The sequence below is a fragment of the Elephantulus edwardii genome, unplaced genomic scaffold (assembly GCF_000299155.1).
Source record: "Elephantulus edwardii isolate Elephantulus edwardi_28Jun2011 unplaced genomic scaffold, EleEdw1.0 scaffold00025, whole genome shotgun sequence".
Classification (NCBI taxonomy): Eukaryota; Metazoa; Chordata; class Mammalia; order Macroscelidea; family Macroscelididae; genus Elephantulus; species Elephantulus edwardii.
In genome coordinates this window covers 338,963-359,496 of record NW_006399775.1, presented here as the reverse complement: position 1 = coordinate 359,496, position 20,534 = coordinate 338,963, and the positions used below count along the sequence as shown (strand labels likewise).

The 20,534-nt window shown below is 36.8% G+C and overlaps 1 protein-coding gene across 1 annotated transcript in view; it reads left to right on the top strand.

Annotated features, from left to right (window-relative positions):
• Window positions 1-20,534, top strand: part of MYOM2 (myomesin 2) — a 164,184-nt gene that overhangs the window by 84,756 nt on the left and 58,894 nt on the right. Inside the window, exons 16-24 of the mRNA XM_006882903.1 lie at window positions 1,126-1,247; window positions 3,102-3,289; window positions 5,901-6,027; window positions 8,147-8,325; window positions 13,324-13,438; window positions 15,087-15,243; window positions 15,337-15,443; window positions 18,396-18,440; window positions 19,055-19,191. Coding sequence (XP_006882965.1) covers window positions 1,126-1,247; window positions 3,102-3,289; window positions 5,901-6,027; window positions 8,147-8,325; window positions 13,324-13,438; window positions 15,087-15,243; window positions 15,337-15,443; window positions 18,396-18,440; window positions 19,055-19,191 — 1,177 coding nt within the window. The remainder of the gene's footprint in view (window positions 1-1,125; window positions 1,248-3,101; window positions 3,290-5,900; window positions 6,028-8,146; window positions 8,326-13,323; window positions 13,439-15,086; window positions 15,244-15,336; window positions 15,444-18,395; window positions 18,441-19,054; window positions 19,192-20,534) is intronic.

The following is a 20,534-nucleotide window of genomic DNA, read 5'->3' as shown; positions in this document are numbered from 1 at the left end:
TGACAAGGAGTTGTGCTGCCAATCCAAAATTACATAGTGTGAATCCATCAGCTGCTCTGAAGGAGAAAGATGGATAGTCTCCACTTGTGTGATTTACTGCCTCTGAAAATCAACTGGAGGGTCAGCTATGAGTTATTTACAATCTTATGGCACATAACAACAACAACAACAACAATGTCTAAAAAACAGAGTTTCCTGAATACAAGTCCTAGCAGAACTCCTATGTGAAGACCCTTCCTTATACATGTTGGTATCATGATACTCTCTTTTGGAAATAAAAAATCCTTTTAACTCTATGGCACTGTGTTAGAACTACCTAGTGGCTGACCCTCCAGTGGATTTCTGTGAGGCTGTAATTTTCATGTAAAAATATTCCCCCATTTTTTACCAAATGAGCCTCTGGTGCATTCAAACCCTCATCAAGCCTTTGGTTTAACAGTGCAACTCCTCACAGACCACCACCACCAGAATTCCCCGAAAGGAAAAACTCATCTTCCTCTCTTGACTTTCCTTTTTACAAATGACCTTTCTCACAAGATGCTTTCTTTTTCATTTTACAAATGACCTTTCTCACAAGATGCTTTCTGTCCCGTTAGGGCATAAACCCCTGAAATGTATAAATGAAGAGACAGTTACAGAAGCAGTGACTTTGACAAAGTAATTTAGGAGTAGGAAGGTTTAGCTTTTGTGAAGTTAGGCTAATTCCAATAAGTGGTAATCCACATGTTGGTGCTGGAACTTGCTTTGTCTCCTCCTATAACTGAGTATTGCAGCCTTACTTTTTGATCCTGGAATATTGATTTCAATTGTGCTGCCTACGCAAAGGTATATGGTTCAAATACACCACCTTCTCTGTGGGAGAAATATGGGCAATGTCATCCTGTGAAATTTACCGCCTCTGAAAAGCTGCTGGAGGTAAGCTATGAGTAAGTTCCGACTCATGGTACAGAGTAACAAACAATAACATTGAAAACATGAACAGATAGAGAGCTAACTAATAAAACCACTAAACTTTGTCCAGGATGTTTTTTTTTAAACAATGTCTTCAGAATGATTTCTACTGCTGTGAGAGGAAGAAAAATCCTTTACATCTGAAACGATGACACTGTTTCATGTTTTCCACAGGTTTGTTGTGCATGGCTTAACTACTGGAGAGCAATACATTTTCCGAGTTAAAGCTGTTAATGCTGTTGGGACAAGTGAAAATTCACAAGAGTCTGACATCATAAAAGTCCAGGCTGCTCTCAGTAAGTAATTCATTCATAGGCTATTCAGCTTCCATTTTCAGCTCTCCAGTACATTTTAATTTCTGCATGAATAAACATTTATGATGCCATTTGGAATTTAACCAGAGGGGGGAAAAGGTAGATGTAAATTGTTGAACAGAGAACATGCAATTCTGCTGAAACCTCTTATCAATTGGAAATGCCAGTGTGAGGAGGAGAAAGGATAATATGCTAATAAAATGCAAATTAAAATAGAAAATATTATTAAAGGCTGCATTTGTTTCCAAATACCTGTACCCGCATTTACATATATGCTATAGAAGTTACCCCTGCCACCCAAATGTATGCTAAAGTAGAACAACATGAGTGGCCTTTTATGTTTTACTTACTTCAAATATCTTCAATGTCAAGTATCTTCAAGAAATGGTTGCAATAATTTTTAATGTCTGTATAACTCGTGGCTTTGTTCATAAATTGTAATATTTGGAGATTATCATTAGTTTGTTCACAGTGAACAAATCAGATCAGAAATCCCAGATATGGTCCACAAAGAACATGATCTATAAAGCTTTGTTTCATAATTGTTGTGCTTGTTCCTTCGTTTTAAACATGTCACAGTGCTTGAGTATGAATTCCAGGGCATTTGGACAAACTAATGCCCCTCAACCAGGTGGACTGACACAGTGACCATAGCAACAGGCTTGAGAGTGTCAGAGATTGTGAGGATGGCTCAGGGGAAGGCTGTGTTCAACTCAGTTGTTCACATGGTTGCTCTAAGTTGTACTCAATGGCACCCAACAACAATAAGAACAACAATGGCACACAGTGCACAGTTTTAGCAGTAATATAATTTCAATTCTAAGAGAGATCCTTTTGATTTTTCCCCCCTTTGTTTGGTGTCTGACTAAATTTACAGTTTTGGAAATATAGATTTCTCTTCCAGTAATATTGTTACCAGCATTGCCCAGGAATGTCAAATCTGATAATACGTAAGTGGGTACCGCAATCCAAAAGTGATTACTCTCTTGTTTTAAGGTTGTTATTTGAATCTCCTCTCAATTTTTATCAGAATGGACTTTCTAATATTCCCACTTACATTTTAAAGTCATTCAATGCCAATCACTTCAGTTTTTACTGCATAATCGAAGTAGCTTGTTTCTGGCTCACATTTATCTCCAGTAATAGAGGCGGGCTGTATTTAGGTTACTCAGAGTCAGGAGCAAAATAAAGACACAAACTTTCACCATCTGTTAGAGAAAGATCATTTATTTTCATATATGGGACTAACAAAAGAGAACTGTGAGTTTATATTATTTTAAGTGAATTTGACGTTTCTATAAATATTTTCAGATTTAAAACTCAGAGAGGATGAGAATGGCGCAGGATAGGTCAGGGTTCAAGTCTGCCATTCATAGAGTCACTGTGAGCCCTACTTGATTCGACAGAACCTCACAACAACAACAACAACAACAGTCTAAATAATATTCATCATCATTGATGACCAGAGGTATAGTTTTTATCATAAAAATTATAAATGAGAAAGTTCCTTTTTCAAAGTTTTCTCTAAGAAATAGATTTTTAATTGTTTCAAATGGTCAGACAAGATTTATGTATTTCACGGCACTCATAGGAATGATATTATTAAAAGTATGACAAGTATTTTGAAAGAAGTTATATTTTTAAAATTTATTCTCTAAAAAAGATAAAAATGACTATGGTCAATCTGATTACAAAAATGGTCAAGAAAGAGATAAAAGGCATATGGAGTACTCAGGGCATTTCCTACTTGACTCTAAAGACTGCAGCTGAGGCCATGGTAGGATAAAGAATTTAACTGAGATTTTGGGTAACATTCCTGCCTATTTTTATTTCTAGCTGTTCCTTCTCATCCTTATGGAATCACACTGCTGAACTGTGATGGCCAGTCAATGACTCTTGGTTGGAAGGTACCTAAATTCAGTGGTGGTGCAGCAATCCTTGGCTACTACTTAGACAAGCGTGAAGCTCACCATAAAAATTGGCATGAGGTCAATTCTTCGCCTGTTAAAGAGAGAATTTTGACGGTTGGTTTTTATTTCTTTACTTTTTTCTTATGTGACATTACATTTTGGGTAGAGTGTGTCAATGTTCTCTCAAAGTAGATAATGTGAAACAAAGATATAAGTAGTTGCTTTTTTTTTTTAGAAAAACATCGTAATATCATGAATCATAGAATTTTTGAACAGAGAGGATTTTAGAAACCATTTTATTCCACCTGAGAAGATGTAGTGAAATAGAGAGCTAAGTAATTTGGACAAGTTTCACAATGAGTGAAGGACATTGCTGTGATTAGTTTGCGGTCGCTTAGGTTCCACTGTTTTGTCTACTTCTGTAAGCTAAGAGTTCCTTGGAGAAGCCCTGTGGTGCAGTGATTAAAGTACACAGGTGCCAATTCAAAAGTCCTTAGTCCAAATGCTACAAGCTGTTCTGTGGTTCATAGTTAAATGTCTATTTCCACAAAGATTGCCATTTTAGAAACTCTGGGGGGGCATATCTAGTCTGTCTTACTGGGTTGTTAGGCGTTGGAATTGACTCACTTGCAGTGGGTTTGTTTCTTAGATGTCTATGAGCTTCTTAAAGACAGAAATTGTTGTACATGTTTTGTTCATTTTTAATATGAAGTATATAAGCTGGGGCCTGACTGGATGACAGTTGATTCATACAGGTGCACAGACACACTGTGGTGCTTGGATGTTAGAACAGGTACTTAGCAAGTGTTAACTTCAAGAATGTTGTCTTCTTGTCAGTTCCAAACAATTCTTTTTCAATATTATCATTCCTGGTCTAGTAGCTCATGGGGAGCTCAGGTGGCCTAGTGACAAGAAGCTGCCAAGTTTGAAGCCATCAGCTGCCCCACAGGAGAAGGATGAGCAATCTCCTCCTGTGCGATTACCTGCCTCTGAGATCATATGATTGCTAATTCATTCACCGAAAGACTAATACAAATTAATTTCAGCTCTCTAGTATTTTGGACATTAATTTTTTTTCTGCATTCCATTTAATTTTGACAACTCCTAATTTTTCTACTTGGAACATATCATATTTGAACTATTAATGAGTGTACACCTTTCCTCATTTTGAATAGTACAACATCAGCAAATGAAGGTCCTGGAAGCTTTACTTCATCTAATTAAGGTTGACGTTATTTTGAGAAGGTATCTCTTGCCCATTTGTGTTTTGAGTGCCTGCCAACCTGACAGGCTAGTCTTCTAGCACTGTTTTGGATAATGTTCCATTGCTATTCCTAAAATTTTCAATGGAAAATTATCTTAGAAGTGTATTGCTAGTTTTCTTTCCTGGTCTGTTTTAGATGGAAGCACAGCTAAACCTGTCCATCATGAATGATCCTACTGGTACTTGAAATTCTAATGGCATAGTTTCTAGCATCACAGTAGTACAGTACAACACATTGATAGATAAATGGCTCTTTAGGAAAATTGAGAAAAAGTTCTCCATAGTTTCTGAGTGCTGGTTTCTTAATCAAAAGAATGGACTTGATCTTTAAGAAGATAGATTAACTTCAAAACCCTTTGCTTTGGAAACTGCTCCATTTTTTTCCCAAGAATCAATATTTATTTAGGTATCACTTTTGTTCCTCTTAGCCCTACTGTGAGTCAAATCTACCAGTTTTGGTTGAAAGAGTTTTCTTTTTTCTTCAATTATGATTTGAGTGAAAGTTTACAAAGTATATTGCTTTTGTGATCTTCATACACATTTAGTTTTATAAAATTAAGTATAATACCACAATACTTATGCATTTTTTTCACCTTCAACCATATTAATAAATTGTTTATTATCTACTTATTAATTTTTAACTCCATTCTCCCTCCCTGGTAATGAGAAATACTACTTCTAGTTATATAGCCTAAAGATATGAGTTACAACGTGGACAAATATATGCACACCCATAACTCAAGTGCCCATCAACAAAAGATAGGGAATTTGTAAAACACTGCAAACATGTACAAATCTAGAGAACATTATATGGAGAGTGAAATAAGTTAGTCAAGAAAGGACTAATATAAGACCATTATTATGAAAATCTAAAGAAAAGTTAACCAACAGATAGAATCATCCTTTGCTTTCTGAATCACAACTAGAGTCTCTCTAGTGAATCCTAATGTGTCTATTGACCACAGACTTTTAGAAATCTGAGAATCTATAATCTAAAGTGAATGTTTATTTTACAGAGCATGAAGTGTGGTGACACATGATGAAGTATTCCCTGCTGATACACAGTTAGGTCACAGTACTAGAAAGGAAGTTTGCCAAGATGATCCAAGGGCCTCTTTTCATAAATTCTAAGATGGCTGGTGGTCTGCTTAAGAGAAAGGATGTGGGTTTTAGCCAGGACTCATTGCATATCTCTGCTCCAAACCTTACTTTCATTATCTATCTAAAGGAAATAATCATGTCATCCTCATGCATGGACTCTGTGAGATGAATGAATACAATATGTAGGGTTTGTCGTAGTGACTTAAATATAATGATCATAGAAATAGTCACCTTTAAGTTATTTATTTTAACATATTGACAAGGTTATATTGTTTAATAGGACAACCAGAAATACTCCTTTCCTCATTGGATTATTATGCATCATTTATTTCATTTATTAATTTTTGAAAATTTAAATAGGTGGAAGGCTTGACGGAAGGCTCATTGTATGAATTTAAAATTGCTGCAACCAACCTGGCCGGGATAGGGCAGCCGTCGGACCCCAGTGAGCACTTCAAGTGTGAGGCTTGGACTATGCCAGAGCCTGGTAAGATGCTGTTTAGTGGGCATGCCACTAAGCACTTCCTTTCTAACACATGAGGAACAATCAAAGAGCTGGTTTTTCTACGCTATTTACTTGGGTTTCTGCATTTCAATTGTAGTGAACTTAGAGCTACATTTTACAAGTATTGTGCAACACCTGCTATTGTATATTTGTAATAGTGATAGGGAACTCTTGTTGCCCTCATGGTAGGAAATTGCACTGCAATCCTAAAGGCATACAGTTCAAATTCACCAGATGCTCTGTGGGAGAAGGATGGACAGACTTCTCTCATGCAATTATCTGCCTCTGAAAACCTGCTGGAGGGTCAGCAGCAAACAATAACAATAGCGATTAACACATTTTTTGCCCTTGGAGAACAGTCTAAAAAGGATAAAAATGAGTAAGCAGGGAGAAAGAAGAGAGCAATCAGCACCCAAGTCCGAGATAAGATAGAAGCACTGCTGAGAAAATAAAAACGGAAGACAGAGATTCCAGGCAGAAGGAATAATAGAGGCTTAAGTTTAAATTATAGGATACTCTGTTAGCACAGTCCATTGGGAATTTATCTACCAATCCAAAGAAAACACCTCTGGTGATTCAAATCTACCACCAGCTCCTTGGGAGAAAGATGGGCAATCTCCCATTCAATTTACTGTCTTGGAAACTCAATGACGGTTGGCAGTGCTTTGTGTTAAACCCAAAGTTGAGACAATAAGAAATTAATATTCTCATGGTGATATCATATATTATTTGTTAAAGTGTTAACTCAAAGACAAGTGGCTTGAATCCACTAAGTACTTCCTGGGGAAAATGTAAGATCATATTCTCCTGTATGGAATTACAGCCTCAGAAACCTGGTGGAGGATGACCACGAGTCGGACCAAACTCAAAAGCAATGGCTTTGGTGTTTTGATATTTTATTTGTATTAGCTGAAGCTGTCCTTCCTCCCCCAGACTCTTTGTGGATTATGAAACCTCTAAAACTCTATATTTCAAATTGTTTTCATAAACCCTCACATATGAGTAGTCAGTTTCTTTATATTCTATCAGTGAGAAACTCAACAAGATGGATTATATGTGTGCTCTTATTTTGAAAGAAAAATGAGGGGAGAACTCTAATGGCTTATTGGTAAGGAACTGCACTGCCAACGCAAAGGTATATAGTTCAAATCCACCAGGTGCCCCATGGGGAAAGAAGGACAGTCTCCTGTGTGACTTCTTGCCTCTGAAAATCCATTAATGGGTCAGCAGTGGTCAGTTCTGACTCAGAGGTACACAACAGTAACAACAATTTTGGGGGGGAAATTTGGAAACTCAAGTTAAAAATGCTCCAAACTTAGAATATCTTTAATTATGTGGTGAGATGATACTGCCTCTCCTCTACCTCTTCTTCCCTGTCTCCCTCCTCATTGTTTTTCACCTTCTTCTATTTGTTTTGATAAAATTAATTTTCTTTCTTTGAAAGAAATTGTTAAAATTACTAGGGCCTTTAGTATAAAATGACCCAGCAACATTTAATGGAGAGAGTGAGATTTAGTTAAGATAGAGCTAGCCTGTACTTTCCCCCTTTAGTGTGTTTAAGCCTAGTTTAGATTTGAAGAATCAGCACCACACACTTTTAGAATAGATTTAAGTGTTTTTACAAATGGAACTGAGGTTAGTGATAGGGCGCCATGTATATTTAGCCTATGCAGGTGGTCAGTTTCTCAGAATGACCTCCCTCATGACTGATAGGTTCCAGTTCACTGAGTGGCCAATCTGAGTACCCCTCCCTTACTTCATACATTTCCCCCCTGTGATGCAATACAAGCTTGTGAATCACTCCAAGACCATCCGTAATCATCCTAATGCCTAAGAGAAAAAGGTTACCAAAAAATAAAGGTAGGTTCCCCTCCTCAACTCCGCAACATCGTGCCAAACACTCCTCCTCATCAACACTCCTGTACAAAGGATGATGCATAAATTCAATGAGGAATAAATTATTTTATCTGTGTAGTGTGAGCCTAGTGCTAGAGCTCAGACTTAGATCATGCGTGATTGATGCCCCATTTGCTGTGCTTTTCTGTGGATGGCATGTGCACACATGTACACACATGTACACAGATTCAATTTGGTTTTGCAGGTCCAGCCTACGATTTGACATTCTGTGAGGTTAGGAATACATCATTGGTCATGCTCTGGAAACCCCCAGTGTATTCTGGCAGCAGCCCTGTTTCTGGATATTTTGTGGATTATAAAGAAGAGCATAGTGAAGACTGGATTACAGTAAACGAGACAACAACTGCAAACCGTTATTTAAAGGTGATCACTTTCACTCATTCATGTATTTATTTCCCTCTGATTGAAAGTGGTTTTGATTCCTGTAGCAGACAAGCACAAAGTTCCAAAGTGAACCTGTTAAAATAAATGCTCTAAACTGGTTGCTACTGTTGCAGCAGGACTCACTGCTTACAGATGGGGAAACAGTACAAGGGGGTGCCATTCACATGCCAGTCACTGCTGATTTGTATAGCAGTGGCAACAGCTTTCCAGGAGATGGCAATAAAATGTCTTGAGGAAATGACACCTTTTTCTTATTCACACAAAGCTACCTTTTTGACTTGTGAGAAACTGTCTAGACATGTCTATCTATTTTTCTTTCTTTATTGCAGTGTAACAGCTGTTAGTGGTACTACTCTCAAAACTAGAGACCGTAGAAACATAGGTTACATTTCTGTGCTTTCTACAGGGGCCATTGTTATTATATTCTGTCCTTCCACTTCAAGTTACATATTCAAGTTACTTGAGCTTCAGTTAGTATATAATAGAAAGCTGCTTGATACACATACACACACACACACACACACACACACACACAAGCACACAAGGGTGTCATAGAGCCACTAGTGATTTTGAACCAACTGACCTGTGGATTTATCAGCACAACTCCCTGTTCACCAGGTCATCAGAGTTCAATAATGAGAGAGTTTTGAGATACATACACATAGACAAAGTTTTAATGCCTCTGACAAAATGATAATTTTTTTACAGTTTATGTAGATTATTTATTTCCTCTTTCTCCCAATATTTCTACTATAACTAAAACTCATTGGTATTGAGTTAGAACTGACTCATATCTGAGCCTTCAGTGGGTTTTAAGAGGCTATAAATTGTTCAGGAAGAGACTGCCTACTTTTCTGTAGGAGTTGCTGCTGAAATTAAACTATATAGGCATTGCCTTTGAGTTAGCAGGACAACTCCCTCTATTTTCTATATTAAACACAATTTGTTAATCACTGGAATAGTTGTGACAGTTGCTGTTAAGTCCAAGAGGTCCATGTGCCTTGACTAATCTTAGCCCAGATGCCTTAATATAAAGGGCTACTTCTTTTACTTTGAGACTCTGTCATGCAATTTAGATAGAATGTAGCATGTACCCTTAACTGAGCTAGCAACATGGACAAACATTGATAGGAATATAAATTGATAGCATGTAATAGTTATAGATATTATATAATACATTGTTGTTGTTTTTGTTATGTGCTATCAAGTTGCTTGAAATCCATAGTGACCTTTTGTACAGCAGCTCTGAAGCCTGCCCTATCCTAAGCCAGTCTCACTGATTCCAACACATCAATCCCTATTGCCTTGGTTACTGCATCAATCCATCTCATCCAGGGTCTTCCTCTCCTGTGCTGTCCCTCCACCCTTCCAAGCATGATGTCCTTCTTAAATGACGGGTCCCTCCTGGCCACATGCTCAAAGTATGTGAGTCAGAGCTTCAGAATCCTAGTCTTCAAGGAGAGACTTGATTTTACCCTCTCCAAGACAGACCTATTTGTTTTCTTGGCAGTCGATGGTATGTTCAAGAGTCTTTTCTAGCACCACAACTTGAAGGCATCAATTCTTCTTTGGTCATCCTTAGTCACTGTCTGGATCTCTGATGCCTAGCAAGTAAATGCAAAGGCCATGACCTGGATTAGATGCACATTAGTCTCTAGACTGATATCATTGCTTTGCAGTATTCTGGAGAGATCCCTGACAACAGATTTTTCCAGCTCCACTTGTCTTTTCATTCGCTGAATGCTAGTGCCAAGAGTACTGATTGTCGAGCTGAGTAAGCTGTAACTGTTAACAACCTCAGTCTCCTCTCCATCTATCATGGTGCTGCCAGTTGTTCCAGTGGTAAGAATCTTTGTCTTCTTGACATTGAGCTTCAGTCTTCAATATTGAAGTCTACAGTCCTTGACCTTCTGCAGCAAGCACTTCAGGTCCTCCTCAGTTACAGTAAGCAAGGTTGTGTCAACTGCGTAACGTAGGTTGTTGATGAGTCTTCCATCAATCCTGATGCCACATTCTTCCTCATAGAGCCCAGACTCCTGAATGATCTGTTCTGCATACAGATTGAAAAGGTATGGAGACAGGATGCATTCCTCACTTGAATGAGTCATGTTCATATTGTCAAATTGCTCCCTAGAAGTCTATATGTTTAGTAATTATATGATATCTAATATGTTATGTGTAAAAATGGTGACATATAATATGTTGATTATTGTTATGTGCCGTCAAGTCGTTTGTGATTCATAACAACCCTAGGTACAATAGCTCTGAAACCTGCTCTAGCCTGTGCCAAATAGGCTATCCTGTGTCTCTGAGACATCTACTCTCATTACCCCAGTCTTTGAATCAATCCATCTCATCCAGGGTCTTCCTCTCTTGAGCTGACCCTCCACCCTTCCAAGCATGATGTCCCTCTCCAAGGACTGGTCTCTCCTTGCAACATGTCCAAAATATGTCCAATGACGCTTCAGAATCCTAGGTTACCTAGGAGTAACCTAGTTTCACCCTTTTCAGGATGAACTTGTTTGTTCTCCTAGCAGTCCATGATATATTCAATACTCTTTTCCAGCACCACAACTCAAAGGCATCAATTCTCTTTCTATCATCTCTAGTCATTGTCCAGCTTTCTGATGCATAGCAAGTAATTGTGAAGACGATGGCCTGGAGCAGGCACACCTTAGGCTCCAAACTGACACAGTTCTTTAGTACTCTGGAGAGGTCCCTGAGACCAGATTTTCCCAATGATTTCCTGGCTGCTGGTACCAAGAGTGTTGATTGTGGAGCCAAGCAAACTGAAACTATTAACAATGTCAATCTCTTCACCATCTATCATAATGCTGCCAATTGGTCCAGTGGTAAGAATCTGTTTTCTTGATGTTGAGCTTCAATCCATATTGAAGGCTACAGTTCTTAATCTTCTGCAGCAAGCACTTCAGGTCCTCCTCAGTTTCAGCAAGCAGGGTTATGTCATTTGTACTACACAGTTTGTTGATGAGTCTTCCTCAAATCTTAATGCCACATTCCTTTTCATAGAGACAAGCCTCCTGGATGATCTATTCTGCAGATAGATTGAAAAATATGGAGATAGGACACATCCCTGGCATACACCCTTCCCAATTTTGAGCCATGCAGTATTTCCTTGCTCTGTTCTGATGACTGCCTCCCGGTCAATTATAGGTTATTGTATAAGCATCTTCAAGTGTCCTGGGATTCCCAGTCTTCTAAGAGTTAGCCACAATTTGTTGTAACACACAGTCAAATGTATTTTCATAGTCAATGACACAGAGGTAAACATTCTTCTGGTACTCTCTGCTTTCAGTCAAGATCCATTTAACATTAACTATAGTATCCCTAGTACTATGGCCTCTTCTAAACCCAGCCTGCATTTCTGGCAGTTCTCTGTTTACGTTGTAGTCATAAATTTGGATAATTTTTCAACAGAATCTTTTTTGCATGTAATATTAATGATATTGTTTGATAATTTCTGCACTCTGTTGCATCAACTTTCTTTGAAATTGGAACAAATATTGATCCATTCCCGTCAGTTGGCCAGGTGGTTGTCCTCCAGATTTCTTGGCACATCTAGGGCAGCATCTGTTTGTGTAAATATGTCAATTGGTATGCCTCTAATTCCTGGGGACTTGTTTTTTGCCAATTCTTTCAAAGCAGACTGAACTTCCTTCATCATCATCTAATATATTAAATAACATATAATATATAATTAACAGATAAATAGACTTCTAGGGAATGATTTGAAAATATGAATATGACTAATTTCTTTTGAGTGAGCCAATATATTTCTAATACTCTGTGTGACCTGATTAAGTAGAAATTTAGTTTTTTTACAGTATTATTATACAGGAAGTGAGGAAGATAGCATCTCCACATAAAGAAGACAAAAATATTCACCACTGTCCCTATAGGCAACATCATGATCAATAAAAAATTGAAATTGTCAATAATTTCATCTTTAATCTGTAATCCACATCCTTGGTGACAGCAATCAGGAGATCAGAAGACATACTGCATTGGGCAAGTTCACTGTCACAGATCTCTCCAAATTATTGAGGCACAATTATGGTAGTTTTAAGACTAAGGTGCACCTGATTCAGGCTATGGTCTTTTCAATCACTTGTTATACATCTGAAAACTGGAAAATGAATAAATATGAGAGGAGAAGAATTGACACCTTTGAGGTTTGGTGTTGAAGAATGCTGAATATCTATCCCAAAGACTGCCAAAAGAACAAACAAATACGTCTTGGGAAAACTACAACCAGAATTCTCCTTGGTGGCAAGGATGACAAAGCTTCCATCTCACACACTCTGGGCATGTTGCGAGGAAAGGCTAGTCCTTGGAAAGGGATATCATGCTTGGAAAGATGGAGGATCAAAAAAAGGGAGGAAGCCCTTCGATGAGATAGATTGACATAATGACTTGCGTCAATGAACTCAGAAGTGTGTCAGAGATGTTGAAGATGGAACAGGATAGGAAAGGGTTTGATATGTAATTCATAGCGTTGCTATCTATGAGTTGTACTTGGCCTGACAGCACCTAACAACAACAACTATTGTAATATGTTAAACTATATATAATCTATTATTATATAAGAAGAGATTAACTTCATTTTCATGTGACCAAATGATGAAATATTTTATACAATTTTGAAAAATCACTGGGAACATAGTTTTTACTTATATGGAATGTGAAGGCCAATGAGAAACTATCCATCATGATTTTAATTTTTCTGTATTATATGCAGAGAAAAAATAAGGGAGAATATACCAAAATTTTTCTTCTTCATAAAAAGTGTGATCATAAGTGATTTACAATCTCATTTTTCCTTATTAATGTGTAAACCTTTTCCAACAAGAAATGTATTTCTTTGAAAAGAAGGTATGTTCATGATAGAGTGGGACAGAATGGAGAAGAACAGCATATTTGTTTTGTCTATTCACAAAATGCTCTGCCATTTTTAAGATCTGTGACCTACACCAAGGGAAAACCTACGTCTTCAGAGTCCGTGCGGTTAATGCAAGTGGGGTGGGAAGGCCATCAGATACCTCTGAGCCTGTACTTGTGGAAGCAAGACCAGGTAAGATCTGACCTCTCAGCTCTTAAAAATAGCAACATATTTTGAACATCATTAATTTTGAAGGAGAATATGCATGTGGTGTACATAGGGGAGAGATGATAGACCCTCATGTTTTTGGAAAGAATGGAATTGGCAAATGCAATTAATGGCAATTTGAAAGATAAACAGAGGTTCTGTGGGGAAACAAAAGCACATCCTAGAAGCTCTGCATGAAAACAACCCTAAATCAGGAATAAAGTTTTTTAGAACATTATGCATAGTGGGCAGGTATTTTTCTTTGGCGAAGCAAAACCATCTGCAGAAATAAAGGTGGTCTTTTATGTAACTACTGAGTTTTGATCAGAAAATTATACAAGATGTTGATTTTTTTTAGCTTTAACCAATAGAAACCCCTAAAAGATGAAATATTTGTAAAGGTTGCAGACAGGTTCATAGGTTACTGAGAAAAGGTGTGTCCAGGGGAAGCCTGAGAAAATAGCAAAATCACAAACTTCCTTATTTCTCTAGGTGATACCTTGGTTCTCCTTTTCTTTGCATATTTCTTTCCATTGCATGGTTTTTCACGTTGTTTTATGTGTCTCCATCTCTTTTGTGATTGTACATTCTTATTATTTCAAACCATCTTAATGATCTTTATTTTTACTGTTGTTGAGAATCTACACTGCAGAGCAGTCATTTATTCAACACCTTCTACGGACAATTTAGTAACGTTGATTACATTCTTTCAAGTTCTGCAACCATTCTCCCTCTTCTGAGTTTCTTCTCCCCTATAACACATTACTTCAACACCCTCCCCCTGCAAGTTTCCTATATAATCTTTTGAGTTGTGTGACTCTATAAATATAGATCATAAAAGAGCACAATGCTTAAGGTAGACATTCTTAACAAGTTAGGTGAAATTATTGCTTGGTTTTAAAAAGACTTCTGATATTTCTGGTTCAAGGTTTAAAGATTATTTCAAAGCAGTAATTCCAGGGATTCACCCAGCCTCCTCTCTAGTTCCACACAGTTGGATTGCATGAAAATTTTAATTTCTGTCCACCTTTTGATTTTTCTACAAAATCTTTCTCCACACTTTATTTTTATGGCCTCATCATTTCATTTACTGGGAGAGACTGATATGCGTCTCATTCAATTAATAATGTGTAAGATAGAAGCTGACTAGCATTTTTGGAGATTGGTGTCCACCTTGGTCAAAACTTTTCAAAGATGTAACACACAATCTCCTAACTTCCTCCTAAATGTCAAGAAAAGAGCCTTGTGTACAAGTGTAATCAAAAAGTATACATATACATTCCTGAGACCAGATCCTACAAGAAGGCAAGAGGAGTTTGATAGCAGAGAGAAGAGGGGTCTTTATGGCCTGTGTAGGCACTCAAAATGTTTTCTGCAGTGGTATTCAATGGGAAAATGGAAATAGAAAAAAATGTGATGCCTTGAAAAAACGAAAACCCACAAAAATCAACCCACTTTGTTATCAACTTGTTCTACTCTGTTATTATTCTCTGAATCATAGTCTTAGGCGGACGTTAAGTAAAAAGTGATGAATCAGTGTAAAATAAGATCTCAACCTGTGCAATCCTCTCCAAAAAAGAATTCAAAGAACACTGTGTTCCTAAGATGTTCAAATTATATTCTTGCAATGCAGGCACGAAGGAAATCAGTGCTGGCGTAGATGAAGAAGGCAATATCTACCTAAGTTTTGACTGCCAGGAAATGACAGATGCATCTCACTTTACTTGGTGTAAATCCTATGAGGAGATTACAGACACTGAGAAGTTTAATACTGACACCGTTGGAGATCAGTAAGTGAAACAGAACAGTTGACAGTTGTAAACTTTTAGAAACTCTGGTCAAGCACCTGTGATTAAATTTTACCTACTCTTTTTCCTTTTTAGTTCAAAACTGTACTTTAAGAATCCAGATAAAATGGACGTAGGGACTTACTCTGTGTCTGTAAGTGATACAGATGGTGTATCCTCCAGTTTTGTCTTGGATGAAGAAGGTAATATCTATGTGATATAGGCTTATGTTTTGGGGTCTTGCAACTCTCTGAAAGACTGCTGTTAATCCAGTGGAACCTGGAATGCCACTCAGTGGCACTTCCTTGTTCTCCCAAGTCTTGCAAAGTTTTCACCTTTGACAGGATATGATCTTACCAGTTTTCTCATTGTTTTTATTTTTGTTAAGTATTTTAATTTCTTGATGAGTTTCACCTAGTACAAGTTCTGGCTTTTGCAGATTTTATTGCCTAAGGAAAAATACAAATTTGTTCAGGAGGGGGGGTGGGGGAAGGTATGTAGCAAGCTTAGGAGTTGCTTTTATAATTGAGACCAAATTATTTTAGAAATTAATCACAATTTATAATTTATATTCAGTTTTTCAAGAGAAGTTCTGTCCAAGGATGTATTATTACTACTATCACTTCATACTTGTACTTTTAAAGTTGATTTTCAGCAACATTTCAGTCCTCTGGCAAGCTGAAAGCAGTATAGGAATAAATGAATCAATACAATTTAATGAGTTGTATACAGATGGATAATTATCTTTTCCCCCTTGGACACTGAGTAATCTGGAAGATAAAATAAAGCGTATAACTTACTGTGTGAAATGTAAAAAAAACCCCTCTTACAGCCAAAACATCTTTCTCTTTTACTAATAGAAGGCTTACAAATGGAGGTGAGGGAAACCTGTTTAGTATGACACAGGTATAAACAATAGTTTTTGTTAGGTAAATTTTTATCTCATTGCTGTGGAGTCAGAATTGACTTATAGCTGATCCTCCAGAAAGTTTTCATAGATTGTAAATCACATTCGAGGAAGTGGTCCATCTCTATCTTGAGGATTAGCTAGTGTATTTGAACTACTTGATTTTGAGTTGGCAGCGTAGCACTTTACCCACTAAGTCACCAGAGTTAAGATCAGTGATTTCATGTCAAAAGCAACTGAAACTACTGCACGAAGCTAGTGCATTTTACTGTCTGGGATTACATTTATTCATGCTCATCTCTTATCTATTTTACCTATAAGGTCAGAATCAGCCTTACAAGTTTTTAAACTAAATAGCTAGTGATGTGGAACCAACTGTGTAGGCACTGGACAGACTCAAATGAATGCATGAAAGTCTAAAAAAAAAGTAAACAGGCTGGAAATGGGAAGAGTGGTGTTATGTTGTGGAGATAGCACTCAGTGTTCCAAATTATAATGTAAACATTATTAAATAGAAAATTTATGTATACTTTTATTCAAATTATAACTAAAAAGAGTTTTAAGTAAGAAAAAAAAATACTAAGAAAAAAATGCAAAGCCTTGGCATTCTTGGAGGATAAGATACAAAGCCCTGTAAACTGTGCTAAGCTTTATTTAGGCATTCTTTGATTATCAGTCAGTATCTTGGATGATGTGGTGCTGAGGAAACCTAGGATGGGGCCTACGAGGAGCTAGGGAGGAGAGACAAGAAGCAAGTGTATGAGGTGGTGGGAAGCTCATTCAGATGGCTTCACAGATGTAGGTCTGACTCTGATGTTAGTTAAATTAGAGTATTTCATGCAAATGCAACAGAACCAGTAGGAAAACAACAGAGGGATTCCACAGTGTCTACCTTTCTTGAGCTCTCAGTTTGTTTTTCACAAAGACAGAACTAAAACTAAATTTACAAGAATGCTTTTTTTTTTGGAAAAAAAGAAAAGGTGGGGGGTGTCTCTGGTGGCACTACCCTTAGAGACCTTCAGTGTTAATCAGAGCGAAGCTCCTCCCTCGTGATTGGAATCCATCAGCTGAATGACTAGAGAAAGACAGGCTCCCTTTTCCTGTACAATTTACAGTCTCTGAAAATCTGGTAGAGGGTCAGCTATAAGTTACTTCCAACTCTATGCAATGAGTTTGAGTCTTGAGTTTTCAGACTACAGTAAAAGATTATAAGTTAGTGGGGTCCAGATAATTTCTTTTTATTCACAAACCATTCTAAAGGATTTTAAAAGCTATGCACTTCTTTAAGCTGGCATTCAATATTTTTTCTGCTTTCCTTTTTAAAGGTTTCAAAGGAGAAACTGCCTAGAATAGTTTGTGTTGTATATAGCCTTTAAATTATATGTTAAGTAAAACTTTGGTGCTCAATTTATGGACATTTCCACCAGAAGACCTAATTGGGAATGTCAGTCCGTGCTGTCAAGCCAGTCAACCAAATGGAGTTTACTTTCTCTCAGGAAAAATCTGATTTAATTTTTCACTTCAAATAGACATGTTTGTACACATTCTCACATCTAACTTATTTTGACTTATAATTTTAAGAAGGAATGAGTTTAGAGAAAGGAAAAAAAGAGAGAGAGAGATACAGACAGAAGGAAATAGAGGTAATGGCTTAGAACCTTTGAATTTTCTTAAAGTTCTTTCGAGACTCTCTCAGGAGCAATGCTTTTTAAAAATGTTTTGTTTTTACCTTCTTTCTGTAATATATTTCAGCAATGAAGTAGAGTGAATGTCTACCTGGATGAAAGAGATAAATTATATTTTTTTTTAAGTAGTGAAAGAGACTTTGAAAATCAGGAGAACATAAGCAAATTCAAAGGTAGTTCAATTTTAGAAAATAATCACATGGAATTTGAATTGCAAAGTTAAACCTCTTCTCTCTAAAGCTTTTCTATGTTCCAAGGATACACAAGCCTCCACTCTTCCCTGCTGTAGCCAACAAAAGCACACTTTTCACTTATCCTAGACTCTTCTGCGGTAAATATTAATTGGTGAGGACTTTAGCTGTAGATAACCACTCATTTATTGACAAAGAGTATCCAAAGTCTGGAGCTACTCTACATACATTTTCCTCTTATAACTAAGCTTTCTTTCACATCCCTCAATTAGAGTTTGAAAACATGAAAGACAAGATTATTTAATATTTGCTGTTGTTTACAAACTTCGAAAGGTAGAGGTCAAAATGATTTATTTTTTTTCCCCATTTTAGAGCTTGAACGTTTGATGGCACTGAGCAATGAAATTAAAAATCCCAGTAAGTAAACCATAACCCAGCCCTTACGATAAAATTGCAAACCAGGTCGAATCATGCTCACTAATGTATGGAGCTCTTGAAGTAATAGCCTTGTGGGAAAAGAGGTCTTTTTTTTATGCTCCCAGCTTACAAGCTTGGAGCCTATTCATTTAAAACAAATATTAGCTTATATTATAGCCTGTAGTAATTTTTATGGCTTAGAGAATGTTTTGAATTTTTTGTTTAGTATAGCTTTTCCTAATCCAAAGGAGATGCCAAACAAATTAATCTTCAGTGTTTGAATGACTCTGAATACAGAAAGAATATCTATGTCTGCTGTCAGTGACTATACAAAGAAAGTTAGGTTATACACACACACACACACACACACACACACACACACACACACACACACACACACACACACGGCTTCCATGGCATGCAGCTTTAAATGCAACAGCAGGCTAACTAGAGTTTTAGTTTTTATTTTTAGGTCTCATAATCCAATTCAATACTCGGGGGTTTCACGTTCTCAAAATTTAATAACTAGGATTGATATTTTCCTACAATATACAGCTATTCTTTCTCACAAGGATTCATGCATTATTGACTTGTGATTTCTTTTCTTCCTGTAGCAATTCCTCTGAAATCAGAATTAGCTTATGAGATTTTTGATAAGGGCCAGGTTCGTTTCTGGCTCCAGGCTGAGCACTTATCACCAGATGCCAGCTACAGATTTATTATTAATGATAGAGAAGTCTCCGACAGTGAGGTAAGTTCATGTGTGAGTGATCTCCAGCTTTGGACAGAGCCAAGTTTCACTTTGGTAGGTCAGTTACTTAAAGTCAATATTCTATGTTTGTTTTCATCCCTCTCTGCTCTAGAGAGAAATTGGGGTATAGAAGGTTGACAAGATGAATGAGAGATGGTTTATTCTTGCAATGTTCGGAGCTTTGCTCTTGGTTAGATAAGAGATCAGAAGTCTTTTCAATCAAAGACATCTTTTAAATCCAATTGAATTAAAAACTGACAAACTGTTTTAGGGCGTTGAGCTTGGGCTTTATGAAAAAGGTCCAGGTTTACATAAGGAAGATAGCCTTTATGGATCAGTTTGTTTATTCTTGATAATAGTGTTCCAGGCCTATGCTTTTGCTTTCCTGTGAGCAGTTCTCTCTCTCTTCTGCCCTGCCATAGAGGCCTTTTCATGAAATACATCATCTGGAAAGGGAATTTGTTTAACGTCCCAAAACATGGCAAAGGCAAAGAGAGAAATAGAATTATTTAAAAATATATATTATACTATGACACAAGCACATTTGCCCTTGTTCTACTTTTTAGTCTACAAAGTAAATTTTGTATTTACCATAGGGACTTCTTTTTGACTTTTTAATTTTGGAAAAACATTGACTATTTTAAATTTTTTTAAATATAGCTCTTCGTGTCTAATGAAACAAACACTCCTGGAAACACAGTTAAAGAAAAAGCTATTTTATGGGAATTTTCTTCACTGGTTGGTGAACTTGAACTCTCGAATTTCACCATCTTTACTTCCTGTCTTCTTTGTCCTCAATAGCCAATATGCAATGTCATTTGATATTGATCAAAGAAGGATGTGCCTGTATCTTTCCATGTCCTAAATATTTCATTCATTAGTTCACTACTGAAAATGCTTACTGAATATTTACAATTTATGAATTACTTTTGCCTTGGGGATTGACTAGACATGATTTCTGTTAGTAAGTATTCTTAGTCCATTACTATGTATTTTTTACTTACAAAGGCTTAATTGGTTAAATGAATGTCTTTCAAACTGATATCTAGCATATATAAAGGTAATATGATTTTTCTTATCCAGCCAATATTTCATATGAAGATAATGATATGGCTTCAAGAGCTGTACAAACAGAAATGTTTGATAATCTGTAAAAAGCATGTAGGTTTTTTCCGCTGGCAAGAAAGGTCAATGGTATAAATTGACTGGATCAAAGGAATTGAAAAAAAATTTTCTTTAGGTAGAAATCAGGCTATAAAATTAAATGGAACTTAGTGTAATTGCACTTTATTTGCCACATCTTTTGATAAACATTTCCTAGCTGCTATCTATAGAGCTTGTTT